The 16226-nt window shown below is 43.3% G+C and overlaps 1 protein-coding gene across 9 annotated transcripts in view; it reads left to right on the forward strand.

Annotated features, from left to right (window-relative positions):
* The window catches only part of KLHL13 (kelch like family member 13), a 201670-nt gene that overhangs the window by 108577 nt on the left and 76867 nt on the right, over positions 1–16226 (forward strand). Inside the window, exons 1-2 of one of the 9 annotated variants that reach the window (XM_019421906.2) lie at positions 9576–9686; positions 11413–11478. The exons of 5 other annotated variants lie outside the window; for them this stretch is intronic. In XM_019421906.2, coding sequence (XP_019277451.1) covers positions 9646–9686; positions 11413–11478 — 107 coding nt within the window. In that variant the 5' untranslated portion in view covers positions 9576–9645. Of the gene's footprint in view, positions 1–9575; positions 9687–11412; positions 11479–12183; positions 12203–16226 lie in introns of those variants that run through there. 3 more of the 9 variants (XM_053892129.1, XM_019421914.2, XM_019421905.2) reach the window with 3 other exon arrangements.

Genomic DNA, 16226 nt, shown 5'->3' on the forward strand with positions numbered 1-16226 from the left:
CCCTCTCCCCAGCAATCTCACGTTTAAAGCTAACAGAGTAAGGGCGCCTGGGTGGCTCAGTAGGTTAAGCTTCTGACTTCGGCTCAGGTCACGATCTCGCGGTCCATGGGTTCGAGCCCTGCGTCGGGCTCTGTGCCGACAGCTCGGAGCCCGGGGCCCGCTTCAGATTCTGTGTCTCCCTCCCTCTCTGCCCTCCCTCGCTCCCACTCTCTTTCTCTCTCAAAAACTAAATAAACATTAAAAAAAATAAAGATAGAGTAGAGGGTTTAAGCAGTGGACTCGAGCTAGACTGCCTGCGGACAAATCCCGGTTCCAATATTTTTAAAAATTTACTTGAAAGAGAGACAGAGAGAGAGAATTGCACACAGGCTCCATGGTCAGCGAGGAGCCTGATGTTGGGCTCAATCCCATGACCCTGGGATCATGACCTGAGCTGAAACCAAGAATCAGATGCTCAACCGACTGAGCCTCCCAAGCACCCCTCCAGTTCTAATATTTACTCATTATATAACTTTAGTCATGTCACTGGACTTTTCTGTGCCTTCGTTTCCTCTTCTGTAAAATGGAGCTATGAATAGTACCTACATGATAAGGCCATAGGAAAGATTAAGTAAGTTAAATGAATAAATGGGTAAAGCATTTGTGACACCACTGGGCACATGTTAAGTGATCCACAAACATTAGCGATTCTCACAATCTCCAGTCATTAAGTCCTGTCCATTCCATATGCTAAAAACCTTTCTGAATCCCGCCTCCCCCTCCGCCATTACTGCTTTAGTTTAAGATTACGTTGGCACAGGGGCGCCTGGGTGGCTCAGTCGGTTAAGCGGCCGACTTCGGCTCAGGTCACGATCTCGCGGTCCGTGAGTTCGAGCCCCGCGTCGGGCTCTGTGCTGACAGCTCGGAGCCTGGAGCCTGTTTCAGATTCTGTGCCTCCCTCTCTCTCTGCCCCTCCCCTGTTCATGCTCTGTCTCTCTGTGTCTCAAAACTAAACGTTAAAAAAAAAAATTAAAAAAAAAAAAAAGATTACGTTGGCACAATTGTTTGCAGTCGCCCTTAAACGAGTTTGGTTTCCCCCTCTTCCAGCCCTCCCCTCTGTCTCACTTGACTGCCTGACACCTTCTTGCTTAGACTTCACACTCAGCTCTGATGTCACCTCCGTGATACGTCCCCTGCTTCCCAGCCTTTCCCTCACCCAGCTAAGGCTCTCCGTGTGCATTCGTATGACCTTGAGCACACCTCCCCCACAGTGCATCTCACACAGCACCGTGACTGGCCTTGATATTCCCGGGGCTGTGAGCACCTTGAGGGGTGGGGAACTGGGCTTACGCAGCTTTGAACTTCCAGCCGAAACACAACACCTGTTACAGAGTAGGTGCTTATTGATGGCTTGGGTGGGCGAACGAATGGCCTCTGCCTGTAGAAAGTTAGCTTACAAGGTTCATTTTGCAAGTCGAGGTGAGCGCACATAAGGCTAAATAGTAACAGTGTGCGTTAAGGGCTGCAAGAGTTCAGAAAAGGGCATTTGATGAGTGTTAGACAAATCCAATCAGGCTTCAAAGGGTAGAGCTTGATTTGGAACTTAAGAACGGGCAGCACTTGGGGCACCTGGCCGGCTCAGTCGGTGGAGCATGTGGCTTTTGATCTCAGGTTTGTGGGTTTGAGCCCCACGTTGGGTGTAGAGATTACTTAAAAATAAAATCTTCGAAAAGAAAAGAAAAAAGGAACAGGCAGAACTTGGCATGAATAGAGCAGCGGCCATAATTTAGGCCAGGGGAGTGTTTTGTGAGTTGAACAGATGATAACAGAATTAAAAAAAAAAAAAAAAATCCAAACATCTAGCCTCTCCAAAAGAGAGAAGAGACCAGCCTAATTAGGGTGTGCATGCAGGTCCTTCCGCTCTAACAACGGTGTGTGTCCTGAAGGTTTATTTACAAGTTATTTGTTTGCAGGATGGGGAAATTTCTGACCACGCCCCAAATACTGCATTTTAAGTTTCTTAAATAGCCCATCTATCCCCTGGAGTACTAGCCTGAGCTCCAGGGCCTGGGAGCAGGGGTTCGGGACAGGCGTGACAGGTTCTGGGCTGGAAGGCATAGAGTAGTAGAGGAAATGGAGTTTTGTTATTCTTCTACAACCTTCTCTGTACCCTTTTCTAGATCTCGGTTTCTCTTTCTCTGTCTCTGGATACAGTTGCTCTATCCCCCCCCCCCCCCAGCTGCCTTCATATAGTACCCCACCCAAGTTTGCAAGGACTCCAGAAGGCTCTCTCACCACCAGCCTTCCCCGTTCCCTGAGGGCAGCAGCTCTTTGCTATTTGAAGGAACTTGACTGAACTCATTTGCACCAACATGAGACTAACTGACAGTCGCCTTATCCTGGCAGCTCTACTTATTGTAATTTTCACAGGATTCTTTTTAGCTCAAATGAACCCATACTTGATGGAATTTCTGGCAGTAGTACATAGCAAACAATGAGAGAGAGGGGGACGGGGGAAGAGAGGGAGAGAGAGAAAGCGCAGGTGCAAACCTTGGAGAGAAAGTTTGTTGGAGAGAGAGTTGGCACTATAGGAGAAGATATTTGAGGACAGGGAAAGCCTTTGCGAATTTCCCTTTCTGCTCTGATCCTTACTCTGTCTATTTTTGGTACCTTCCTTTCTTGAATGCACAGAAACTTTAAGCTGCAGGGGCACCTGGGTGGCTCGGTCGGTTAAGCGTCCGACTCTGGGTTTCAGCTCAGATCATGACCTCATGGGTTCCTGAGTTTGAGGCCCGCACCAGGCTCTGAGCTGACAGTGCGGAGCCTGCTTGGGATCCTCCCCCTCTCTATACCCTTCTCCTGCTCACACTCTCTCTGCCTCTCTCAAAATAAATTAACTAATTTAAAACTTTTTAATATTTATTTTTGAGAGAGAGAGAGAGGCAGAAAGAGAGGGAGACAAACAATCCAAAGCAGGCTGCAGTCTCTAAGCTGTCAACAGAGAGCCCGATGGGGGGCTCGAACTCCCGAACCTCAAGATCATAACCTGAGCCGAAGTCGGACACCCAATCGACTGAGCCACCCAGGCACCCCTAAATAAATTAATTTTTAAAAAAAAATTTTAAAGAAAGAGGCTATAAGCTGCATTAAATGAATGGTACTGTGGCAGTTCCTGGTGAAAGGGATTTTGTGTTTTCCAGTTGTGTGCAAATCTGGGACAGCCCGTAATGGGAAATGAGATTAAATAAGTCAGGTGGAGCTGGGGTTGCGGGACCCTGGAAGTGGAGTCTACAAATATATCCACACAAATAAAGAGTCATAGGTTTTTGAATGAGGATTGAGATAGTCAAAGTAATATGGAAGGCATAATTAATTCTAATTTTAGATTAGGAATGGTGGGGTGTCAAGTTCACTCTTGGCTCTTGTGTGAGTGGTTAATACAGAATCCTACCTTTTGCTACCCTTTTCTTCATTGTTCTGGGACTATTTCCTCTGTTAGTGTCGGAATCCCCGCCTGTCTGTCTGTTCTGTGTGACTTCTGTGCCAATCTTTCCTTTAGGATTCAGGATCCTAGAGACTTTTATGACTCTTGTATTTCCAAACTAGCCCGTAGGGACTTATACACTGCGTTTCTGTGTCCCAGTAGCAAAATTCAAGTGCAGTGTTAGCAAAACACGGCTCCCTTTTATGACACCACGTTACTTTTATTTAAATAAAAACCTCCAGCCTTTGTACCCCCGAACACGCCCCAAGATCGTGGTTAATGAGCTGTACCAGTGAGCCCTCACAGCTGCTGGAGCCTCCACCCCCTCTACCTAACCCTAAGAAAATGCTAAAGTTTGTTGTGAATAAGCTCTTCCCTGTGGGGAACTCCATTGTCTTTGATTCTTTGTATCACTCATTATGTTGATATCCTTGGTATTTCTACCCTGCCGGTTTGCGTAAATGGGTGTGACAAAGGGATTGGAGACGTTTCCTTCAGCCTAAATTGTAATTCTCATAGTGGAACAGACGATTCACAGGTCTTTAATCAAACATGTATTTTTTTTTTTCCTCTATTTTGAAAGTTACAGGAGCTTGTTAGCGTTGGGCCCTCCTGTGCTTAATGTGTGTATTTTACTCTTGACTGCTCACCGTGTCATTTGAGCTACTAGGTTGTGGTGATGTGAAGTGACTTGCTTGGTTGAATTCACTGTTTTATTTTTTTGCTCAGTCTAGTGGAGCAGTTATTGTCAAAATTGGACTTCGTGGCTCCCCTTTTCATCAGCACTGGTTACGATAATTTAAGAAGACCTCATAAGCCAAAGAATATGGTTTTTATCCTTTTCAATGAGTAGTCTGCGGAAATTCTTGGTTTTAGGAGATGCTGTTTCATATTTCAGTGTTCTGGCCTAGGTGATAAACCAATGAAGTGCATTTCTTCGGTTTTTAGTTTTACCAGTCCTGTCTTGACCTTGACAAACGATGATTGGCGACTCCCTTCCTTATTGTAGCTACGCGTTTCCTTTGCTCAGTTTAGGTCAGGAGTCGCTTACCGAGCCATTCACCCCTCCCTCCGTCCATCATAAAGTCGTTCTATACCTACTGTTGCGGGCACCATGCTAGGCACACACAGGGTCGATCACACGGACACCAAGAGTCATTCAGGTATTCAGGTAGAGTGTTTGCAGTGGTGGTCTTTCATTTATTTCCCACGCTTCACATCTTCGTTCAGGAAGGATGAGGCCCTTTGACGATTTCTCATTTCATTATCACCCGAAAACCGCTTAGTCTTGGAAGAGAGAGCTTACCTCCGCCAACTTGATTTCACCCCAGTTGCCTCCTACAACTAACTGGACTACTGTGTGACAGGCACTGGGATGGGGAAATAAAAACATAAGGAGGACCCACACACAGCCCTCAGGAGTATCCAGTCTAGTTTATAGAAACAGTTACAATCCAAAGTGACAGGACCTATAATATTCAAGGTGTCGTTGGGGGTTAGAAAACCTAGCAATGGCGTCTGCTAAGGGATGGGGGGGGGGGGGTGTTGTTCATGGAAGGAGATAAGCTCGAACACTTGAGTATGACTAGAAATTCGCTTGGTAGACAAGGAGAGCAGGGCATTCCAAGTGGAGTGGCATTCCAAGTGCCAAGAAGTGTTAATCGAGTGATAAAAAGGGAGCTCTGAGAATTGCCACTGGGAAGGTATTTCTGGCATAGGTATAGGCTGACGATTCTGCAACCAGAATCCGAGATCGTCCTGTATCTCCCATGACCCGTTCCTCTTTTCCTCCGGCCTCTTCCTTCCTTCCTCATAAAGGAACTCCGTGGCGGTGTTTAGGAGTCATATCTGTGTGTGTGGGAGGGGGGGGGGTTCCCTAAAATAAATATTCATACAATACAGAGGAAACGAACGGACACCAAATTAGGTGTCAGGGGACCTGGATTCTTGTTTCCCAGTTCTCTCAGCAGCCGTGTCACTTGAGTCGTCATGTAATAACTCTGTTTCTTCACGAAAATGGGAATATTAACACCTGCCTTGCCTACCTCAGAGTCCAGGGGAAAAGGAAAAATGAGACTCTTAAAAGGTCCAGTAAATTTTTTTTTATTTGGAATCCTGCTAGCTAAGGCTACCACCCGACATTTAAGACAAGTAAAATACTTGACGGGGTATCTGGATGGGAAGGCTGGGTCGAAAAGCACAGGAATATGCTTACTTCCTCATTAACTCCCTGTGTCGGCCCTTCTGCCTATGGGGCGTCAGTCAGCTTAGTTCCCTGTTTCTGCACCAACGTGACCACATTTCCTTCTTCCCAGTGGTCTGTCACGTATATCTTCGCCCATGTTAGATTCTCACAGTAAGTCCGCGATGGTAAGGGATTTAAGACTTGGGCCAGTAAAATACGAGTGGGTATATTTCACAGTCAACCTTGAATGATTTACGATCTGTTAGGTAGTTTGAATTACTCCTGAACTACCCTCCGTCGTCCTTTGTGGTACCATACAGTGGGACAGCCTGCATTTCCTTACATTTTAAGGCTGTATAAAAAGGTTATGATTCATTCAAGTGGAAATGGGAAGTTACGAAACGGGCCTTCTACTTTTCTTTTCTTCCTAATCCTGTGACAGTAAGGTGGAGTTATTAGTACCCAGGAAAAGGCTCTTCTTCCCTTTTGACCCCACCTGTGCCACTGGTCATTCACCTGAAATGTGACCTTCCGGGCTGGAGGAGTATGAGTAGTTACTCCCAACATGAGTACCCCTGACCGACCCTTCTTTCGATCACTGGTTTTCCAAGTCTGTCGCCCGAGGACCTTTCTGCACGACAGAAAACTCGGTAAGCCACTCAGGCCTCCTGCTCTGAGCCATCTTAACAGCTATGGATGAGATCACACGATGATGCTATTTTAAATGGAACGTAAGTGAATTGTTTATACTAGATGAAAACAGACCCTGTCATCAAAATCACTAATAACATAAGAGACTTGCTGTGTCCTAGCAGGACGTGGTCATTCCCCTCCGTTCCCCTCTTCTACGTGAACTAGCGCACGTGAACGTGCCTTTGAAGTTGGGAAAAAAAAAAAAAACCTATTCTAGTTTAAACTGTAATAGAAAAACGATTATTGCCTTTTTTCTGTCAGGCTTGAGGGACATACTCTGGCAATTGTTCTGTTTTCCACAAAATTAAATGAGGAAACGGTCTGGTTTGTTTTCTCTTTGTTTTCAAGTCTATGGTACCATTGATACATGGTTTAAAAGCATTCTTCCGAGGACCTAGTGGATTAAATCATTTTTATGTCCCCTAAGTACTGCCCCGTTGTGGAGAATTCTTGAGAAAAGTGTGGCACCTATCCAAAATCACATTCTCTGGTTTTTTCCCCCTGTATTTGAATTTTTTCCTTATAAGTTAATGGAAAGGAAAGTGGTCAGTGTTTGCACTCAATAAACAAGAAAGAAGGTGCAGACAGCTTTTATCTGGGACATTTTTAGGTCATTGAAAGAATATTTTTAAGTATTAATAGCTTTTTGAAATTATTGGCAGAGTCCTCTTAACCCTCTTTAACATAAAATGGTTGAATAAGATGAAAAGATTTTTTTTATTGTCTACATAAAAGAAAGCACCATGGTTTTTGCATCATTGCATAAATCTAAGAGATTATGCACACATAAAGAGGATGAGACCAAGCTGAAGGCTAAATGCCAACATCAACGAAAGCTTGTCTGAGTATTTGACACTGTGCATAATGGGGTGTGGTTCCACAGGGAGAGGACACTAAATATTTACACCCCAGGACATGTTTCTCTGGTAAAGCTTCTTGCCCTAGATTAATCTTCCAGCTCATACTATTACCCCCTTCTTTAACCATACCCCCTTCTTACACTTGGATTTTCTCCCATAAAACTTCATGAGAGGCTAAACCTTCTAGATCCAATCCCCTGCCCTCGCTTTTCCCATCTCTCCCATCTCTTTCTGTGGTCTTCGTGAATTCTGTTTTATTGTGTGGACCTTCAGGTGGATTATCTCGGTTTACCACAAGTAGTAAAACACAAGCATGCCCCCCCCCAAGCCTCCCTCACAGCTCTTCCCCCCCCCCCCACCAAAGATCACAGCTCTATAATTAAGCTATTCTGTTGGTATCCCTTTCTCACCAGTTCTCTGGAATTTTCCGGCGGGAGTTGTGATGCGTACAACCAACAGTGTTACCTAGTAATGCCGAGTCGCTGCCCAGTGCAGATGAAGTTCTGTGCACATTTCATGCCCTTTCCTCTCAGGCTTGAGAGTAGTAAAGGAAGTTATTGAGAGGAGTGTGTACTGTGCAGAATGGGGAGGTGTGCTTTCCTCGGCCACTTACCATCAGGCTCTGACTTGCCTTAGTGTCCTCTCCGCGCCATCTTGTTTGGCTTTATAGGCAAAGAGTCGAAGAGGGTTTTCGAACATTGTGCGCTAAACTTTAGGAGGAATGCATGGTCCGTGTAATGGAGGAACATTTCAAAACTGGAGACTCAAATTACCATGGGAGACATCACAGAAAAGAATGGAATTTGAGCTGGATCTAGAAGGATGAGTTGAGTTCAGAAAAGTGGAGAGGGGAAGAGATTTCACGTAGGGGGGCCTCTGAAGCAAAGGGAGACAGAGCAAAACAAGCCTACGAGACAGAGAACGGGCAGTTGGTGGAGTTCAGGAGTGGGTTGGCCAGCTCATAATGAGTCCTTTTTCTTTATTAAAAAAAATTTTTTTTTAACATTTATTCATTTTTGAGAGACAGAGTGTGAGTGGGGGAGGGGCAGAGAGAGGGAGACACGAAATCTGAAGCAGGCTCCAGGCTCCGAGCTGTCAGCACAGAGCCCGACACGGGGCTCAAACCCGCCAACCGTGAGATCATGACCTGAGCCGAAGTCGGACGCTTAACCAAGTGAGCCACTCAGACGCCCCCGTAATGAGTTCTTAGTGCTGAGCATCGTTGCTTGATTAATTCCTTGAGTGATCCACGCATTCAACAACTGGCTTCTCATTGCCCATAGGATGAAATCCACACCACTTCACTCACATGTGATTTCCTTATATGTTAAAATCTACTCCCCTCAACACTGTGTACCTAAACACCCTCCAGTAATATTGAAGACTTTCTTGACCCTTCCAACATGTTGTACTCCTTTAAATCTCTGTGTGTCTGCACAGACTGTGTCTTCTGGAGTCTACCTGGGGAATAATACCTCGTCCTTCGACCCCAGTCGCAGCCTGATTTTTATTGTTCCTCTGTCGAATCGTAGGCATGTACGACTAAAGCTTTTATGCCGTATTTTGTGCTGTCAGACTGCATGTCTGTTTCCCTCACTCAACCAAGAGCTCCCTGAGAGCAGGGGATTGTTCCCTGTTCACCTTTATATCCATATCACCTAGCGGAGTACCCACCACATATGTAGCAAATCCTTAACAAATATTTGTTGACTAAACCGTGTGTCGAACGTTTAATTTACATCACGTAGAGCCGTCTTTGAAGAGAGTCACCTAGAAGCAATGTGATTGACAGATGGAACATGGGTGATGCAGAGAGATCAGTTGTGTGTATTTTTGGAAGTAGCTCATTTGCTAAAAAAACATAAACAAGAACAAAAACAAACACTAGGGACTAGACACCTGTGAAATCGACAAAGAAGAAAGGCTAGGACTTCATGCCTGGCTACTAGAGGCACGGGAGAGGGAAGGGTTACAGAGAACGAAGATTTAAGGTAACATGACAAAGAACAGGGCAGCGACCCTTGAAAAAAGAAGGTTACTTTCAGGCAAACGTGTTTTCTCCTACGTCAGATCTCCCGGTGTTGGTATTTGTCTCATCCCACCTCTGCTCTAAAGCCCGGCACTTTGTTCCCGTTCAATTAACTGGAACTAAGCTCGAGGTTCCTGTGGTTCTGATCCCCGAATCTGATCCGTCCTTAAGATAAGAAATAAAAATAGTTCAGCCACGCCGGCTACAATTTCCTACCAATGGAAGGTGTTCAGTGCATAGGTTTTTGAATATATAAAAAGGCTGTTTCTGCCTTTGGGAGCTGCAACTGAAGTGTTATACCAGGCAGATACACTGGGGTGCGCTACTGTGTAGCAGAGCCTAGCCGTGCCTCCCAGCTCTCAACTTTAAAACTCCAGAGAATTTGATGAGAGAGGGATCCACAAGAACATGACAAATGATGAGAGTTCAAACCTTAAGAGAAAAATGGGCTTATTGGTAAGAGACCTTTCTTTTCCTTTATTTACTGCTGTTACTTATTCATTACAATAGCAAGCCTGTTGTTTTCATACGTGGCTGTGAAACGGTGTACAAAAATCAATTTTATATGTATTGTAGAATTCAGGAGACATATTGGTAACCATGCAAAAATCATAGGAAGCATGAAGAAAGCTTGATTTTTTTTTTTTTTAAAGTCACTAAGGAGATTTTATTTTCTTTCAGACTGTGGTATAGATTTGTATATATATCTGAAGCTTAAATGTATTACAGGTTAAGAAATACATATATATATATATATTTTTTTAAAGTTAAAATAAAGAATAGTGACTTGTGTAGAGATACATAATTTCCCTCAGTTACCAGAAGGTGGCACACCAGATTCTTCTTAAATACACAAAGGAAAGGAATAATATTAATAGGAATATAAAATAAGCTGTATTTAAAGATACGTTAATGTATTTGTAAGTAAAAAATAATGTAATTGCTATTTGCGTGGTGAGGCTTAATGCTAAAACATGGCAAATATTAATTCAACCCATTGTAGCTTTTTATGATTGCAAAATAATAATTTTTATGTGTATAGCGTTTTAAAAGTGGACTTTGAAATAGTATTGCCATTAAAGAGATGCTGTTTTGAATTCATGGCTCCAAATAAAATAAATAAAAGACTTGCTACCTACCTTTACATAAGAAGTCCTTAGCTTGAGGATAACATTTTGGATAAGGTCTCTGCCAAGGTCTTTCTGACGGTACTATTAGACTCTGACTTTGATTGAGTTGTGACTTGAATAGTGCTTGTGAGATGACCCAGAAAGGAGCCCGAACTGTTTATTTTGAAGACAAACTTAGATAAGGGTAGTGCTTAGCAGAGGTCGTGACTCTCCGTAAGCTAATTGCAACATGAAACGTAATAAAGGTAAATGCATGAAATTTGCCGTTAGCTGCTCCTACACTTTCTCAGAAAGTTGACTGGTGTCAGCCCATACCGCAGTGCTCCGTAGTAGGTCTCTATTTTGAGAGCTGCGTTCCTCGGGCAGTACCAGAAGTCTCGTCTGTTCATCGTTGTCTTTTATATTAGCCCGGAGGAGTGAGATACGGGAGAGTTCACAAAACCCAAATCTTCCGGTTAAGGAGACCGGTGCCTCTGTTTCTATGTTTTTATTAATTATGAGCAGTATGACAATAAGAAAATTGGTAGTAAACGCACCTAGAAGAACATTAACCATCTGTTCCCTGAAAGCTTGTAATGTGTGTCATTTGCGCTCAGGTTTTTATGGCAAAACAGTGGGTCAGCAAAGAACTGAACTCTAAGCTTCAAACACTAGAAAATGACAAAGCATTCCAAGGCCGGGTATATATTGACTGGAAAAGCCTTTCCTTCTGTCCCGATTTTGCCAGTTTAGTCTTTCAGATCAGCTGCCAATAGATGTTGCATTTAACGTCAGTCTTCATTCCAGACTTTCTGAAACATTAAGAGGGCTTCTAAAAACAAATAGAATCTTATGGCTTTCTTGTTAAGTTTTTTTTTTAAGTGAATTTACATATTTACAAGTTGTTCTCAGTGGTATTGACTGTTCAGGATTTATGAACATGGTTTATTAATTTACAGCTAAAATATATATTCTGCAGAGCATGCTTTGAAAAATTGGAACTAAATACAGTAAAGCCACAATTAACCAGATTTTTTTTTTTTTTTTTTTTTTTTTTTGCACTCCACTTTCAGGAGACGGAGGCAATTGTCTTTAAAACAAGCCGATTTCAAGGATATATTCAAAAAATCAACTTCGGGGTATGTCCAAGGGTCTGCATTTTCCTCTACCTTTTTGCCAGTGAGAATTTATTTGTATAAAAAAGACCCTGAGATACTAGAAGACATTCGGTCATCAAGGCAACTTGGAATAATGTCTAGGTTAATGTGTTTATGAAGCTGAAAAAAATGATAAATTATCCTGTTACAAAAATACCACACACCGTCTGTTGTGCTCTGCATTTTCAAATGGGCTTTCCCAAACACAAGTTCAGTTGGTTTTCATAAGATTGCCGTGAATGGGACAAAGGGGCCCCTTCCCTATTTTACAGGTCAGGGAGGGCACTATGGCAAGTCACAAAGCTAGTCAGTGGGAGACCACAACCAGACCACAGGTGCCCACGGCCGTGTCCTTCTCCATCCTTCCTGATCAAAAAGGTTTGAAACAAATTTTTCACTTTCACGTGCTATTGGACAGTCTGTGTAATTTAGACTACCTTTGTTTCCTAATTGCTGGGACTTCACAGCCCCCACTCTGCGTATGTCTGTCGGTCTGCCTCTGTGCCTGTCTGTCAGCCAGCTGGAGACCTTGCTTTCAGACTCACCCAGACCTGGAAGGATCCCGAGTGTGGGAGGGGCAAGATAATGGCCGTGGACGGTGCAGACTGGCAAGCAGTGGTGAGCAGCCCACGCTGATATGCTGGGGAAGGCCGGCGACCCAGAGGGAAAACAGCCTCGCCATAGCTGGGGCTATCTCCGGTGGGGGGTGAGCAACCTTGACTCTAAAGCAATGTTTCTTCGCGTTCGGTGGACTGGGCAGGAAAATCAACTGGGTCACTTGTATAAAATGCAGAGTGCTAGGCCCCACCTCCAGGCTTCTACAGTTAAAGTATTCACCCCAGGTGATTCTTAGGCCATACCAAAGTTTGAGAACACCTGCCTTCAAGGTATAGGACTTTTCCTGTGCTCTGTGTATCGGCGTGTAAAGAAAAGAGCCACCTTTCTTTGGTAGCATCCATGCTTCGTGTCAAAGTCTGTATGTGTCTCCACCCGAGGCATTCTCGCAATAGCCCCTGTGTATTATGTTGACTGGGAGGTGTTTTTGAAAGATTTGTGTCCATTTTAGACTTGAAGACAGTCAGGAGGCAAAAAGGTTGCTGTCAGAGGTGAAAAATTAAGTTTTGAGATTTGAAGAGTTAGCCCAGTGACTGTGCAGACTGCCTGATTAGATCGTGGCCGGAGAACATGAGTTCTTTTGTATACTTGTAACATCCAGCAAAGTCGTAAGTTCTTAGTACTTACTGGTGATTGAACTAATTCAGCAGGCACCTCTAATTTATAGGCTTTGGGCTCGGCATAGTGAGTTGATTGATTTTGGTATTTGTGAAGTTCAAGGAGTCAATCTTGCACCGTCGGTAATGGCTAATAGAGGAAGGAGGCCTCGGTGAAAACAAATGCAGTGTAGTCAGCAAATGTGGAAACATGGTCCTAATTAATTTGCTAGGGCTTGTTCCCTGTTGGGAGGGTCCGATTAAGCTCGGTCTTGCTGCCTCTTTGCCCTTTTTGGGGTATAGGTTTCTGTGCTTTGCAGATCTGAATCTCGAAAAATGATTAACTCTGGAAATTCCCAAACAGAAATATTTTCATTTACTGACCGAACAACATCAGAGGAATTTCCATAACATGTCCAGACCTGGTGATAGAAGACTCATAAAAAGGCTCAACGATGTCTGTGACTTAGATCCAGCTGAATAAGGAATGAATAAGTAAATGCTAGCTAATTGGAAGATAGTATTTCACTCAAATGTTCTGTAGCTTCAGAATCCCACGAGAAGTAACTGGTTGTTTAAAACCTGTATTTGAGGGGCGCCTGGCTGGCTCAGTCGGTTTAGGTCATGAACTCACAGCTTGTGAGTTACAGCCCCACGTCAGGCTCTCCGCTCTCAGCGCAGAGCCCGCTTTGGATCTTCTGTCTCCTTCTCTCTCTGCCCCTCTCCCCACCCCCCACATGTTCTCTCTCTCGGTCAGAAATAAGTAAACAAAAAAATAAAAAGCATGTATTTTATTTTGAAGACATGGAGTGGTTCTGAATTTACTGGCTGGAGCAGACAGACTTAGAAAGGCAGTCACGAAGCCCACGCCCCGTCTAGGTTAGGGGGCGCCGGGCTGGCTCAGTATGAAGAGCGTGCGACTCTTGATCTCGGGGTCGTGAGTTCAAGCCCCACGTTGGGTGTAGAGATTACGTAAATAAATAAACTTTAGGGGCGCCTGGGTGGCGCAGTCGGTTAAGCGTCCGACTTCAGCTCAGGTCACGATCTCGCGGTCTGTGAGTTCGAGCCCTGCGTCGGGCTCTGGGCTGATGGCTCAGAGCCTGGAGCCTGCTTCCGATTCTGTGTCTCCCTCTCTCTCTGCCCCTCCCCCGTTCATGCTCTGTCTCTCTCTGTCTCAAAAATAAATAAACGTTAAAAAAAAAATTAAAAAAAAAAACTTTAAAAAATAAAAGAAATAAAAGTAAATTGCATCTAGCTTAAATCTAGGGTCAACCTAGAAGATGAGGTATGTTTTTTGTTTAAAATATTTTTTAATATTTATTTATTTTTGAGAGAGAGAGAGACAGAGCATGAGTGGAGAAGGGGCAGAGAGAGAGACACACACACACACACACACAGAATCCGAAGCAGGCTCCAGGCTCTGAGCTGTCAGCACAGAGCCCGATGCGGGGCTGGAACCCACGAACCGTGAGATCGTGACCTGAGCCGAAGGCAGACACTCAACCGACCGAGCCACCCAGGCGCACCTGAAATATGTTTTTTGCTTCCTCATATCAAAATTGCATTTACTTTGGTTAGTGATAGAACATGAGGTCAAGGAAAATACATTACTTCCCCCCACTGGACAACCATTGCATCCAAGTAACGAAGTTAGACATAACTTTAAAACTGTGTTGTGGTTAGTTCGTAACACGTGAGCTCTTTATAGAACATGAGTTAATGATGTCTGACATCATAGGATTTTCACTGAATTAATTGCTAAGTACGTTTTGAGGCATGACAGTTTTAAATTGCACGCTTTTCGGCTTGCTTCTGTAATTTAGACTTACCACCACATATTTGTTATCTTTCAAGGTAAGATATACCCGCCTTCTTTCCCTAAGAATAAAATCTTTCTAACGTAAGATCACCCAAGAGAAGAATTCTAAATTAGAAAATGAGAAGGATCTGAAAATAGTTCAGAAAACAGAGGTATTGAACTGGTTGCTGAATTTCTTGGATACCACCATAGGAGGCAAATAGCATGACTATAAACTATATACCTTTATGAAGACTTTCGAGCCCCATGTTATGGCAACAGGTCACAAGGTTCGAGTCTGACACTGAGTCTTTTTTTTGGAATTTAAGATTTTCTCCTTCATGTCTGGTTACAGCCTTTAATATTTAGTCAACAGTAGTTTCTATAGATGTATATTCCTAGGAAATTTGAAATTGTAATAGGCCCAGGAAATGCTAAACATAACATTAAACTAGTTGAACATAAAGAGCCCCTTTTCGTGGAAATTTTAAGTAGTATTGTATGATCTTAATGAGTCCTTACGATTGGCTTTCCATGAAAGAGTTTACTTCTAGATCTCATTTTTTAGCTATAACATTTATGGTGCAGATGTGCATGTGGTAATAACTCTTTGGGTAAAAGGAAATAAGTATCATTTTTTAAATAGTACCATGATTTCACTAATTTTAATTGGAATGTTGAGGAAAATGTCATACGTTACTGTAAAGGCCTTTCAGTAACTTGGAGTTTTATAAAAGCATAGTTATTGCTGAAAGAATGTAGAATATAAGCAAATGTTGACTTTCCTTAACTAACATGCCTTTTGAGATTGGGTATATATGATGTGCTTATTATTGAAAAGTTTTTTGTGGTGCCGGGGTGACTCAGTCGGTTAAGCACCCAACTTTGGCTTAGGTCATGATCTCATGGTTTGTGAGTTTGAACCCTGCATCGGGCTCTATGCTGGCAGCATGGAGCCTACATCATATCCTCTGTCTCCCTCTCTCTGTTCCTCCCCTGCTTGTTCTCTCTCTCTCTCTCTCAAAAATAAATAAACTTAAAATAAGTTTGGGGAGCCTGGGTGGTTCAGTCAATTAAGCATCTGACTTCAACTCACGTCATGATCTCACAGTTCGTGAGTTCAGGTCCCACGTTGGGCTCTGTGCTCACAGCTCAGAGCCTAGAGCCTGCTTTGGATTCTGTGTCTCCTTCTCTCTCTGCCCCTCCCCTACTTGCACTCTGTCTCTCTCTCTCTCTCTCTCTCTCTCAAAAACAAATAATAAACATTAAAAAAAAATTTTTTAATTTAAAAATTAAAAAAAAGTTTTTCGACCATCATAGATAAACATTATTAGGAAGTATTTACTCTTATTAAAATAGTTCAGGATTTACAGGGGCATCTGGGTGGCTCAGTTGATTCAGCGTCCCAACTTTCGCTCAGGTCATGATCTTGCAGTTAGTGGGTTTGAGCCCCGTGTTGGGCTCTGTGCTGACAGCTCAGAGCCTGGAGTTTGTTTCGGATTCTATGTCTCCCTCTCACTCTGCCCCTCCTCCGCCCACGCTCTCTCTCTCTCTCTCTGTCTCTCAAAAATGAATAAACGTTAAAAAAAATTTTTTTTAATAAAAAATAGTTCAGGGTTTATAAAAAGATTGTAATATTGCTTATTCTTTTGTTTCCATGCAACTTTTATGGTTTTGCTTCTATATTTGATGCCAAATTAAAAAAAAAAGTAGTGAAACTA

The sequence above is a fragment of the Panthera pardus genome, unplaced genomic scaffold (genome assembly GCF_024362965.1).
Source record: "Panthera pardus isolate Hobbes unplaced genomic scaffold, ASM2436296v1 HiC_scaffold_27, whole genome shotgun sequence".
NCBI lineage: Eukaryota > Metazoa > Chordata > Mammalia > Carnivora > Felidae > Panthera > Panthera pardus.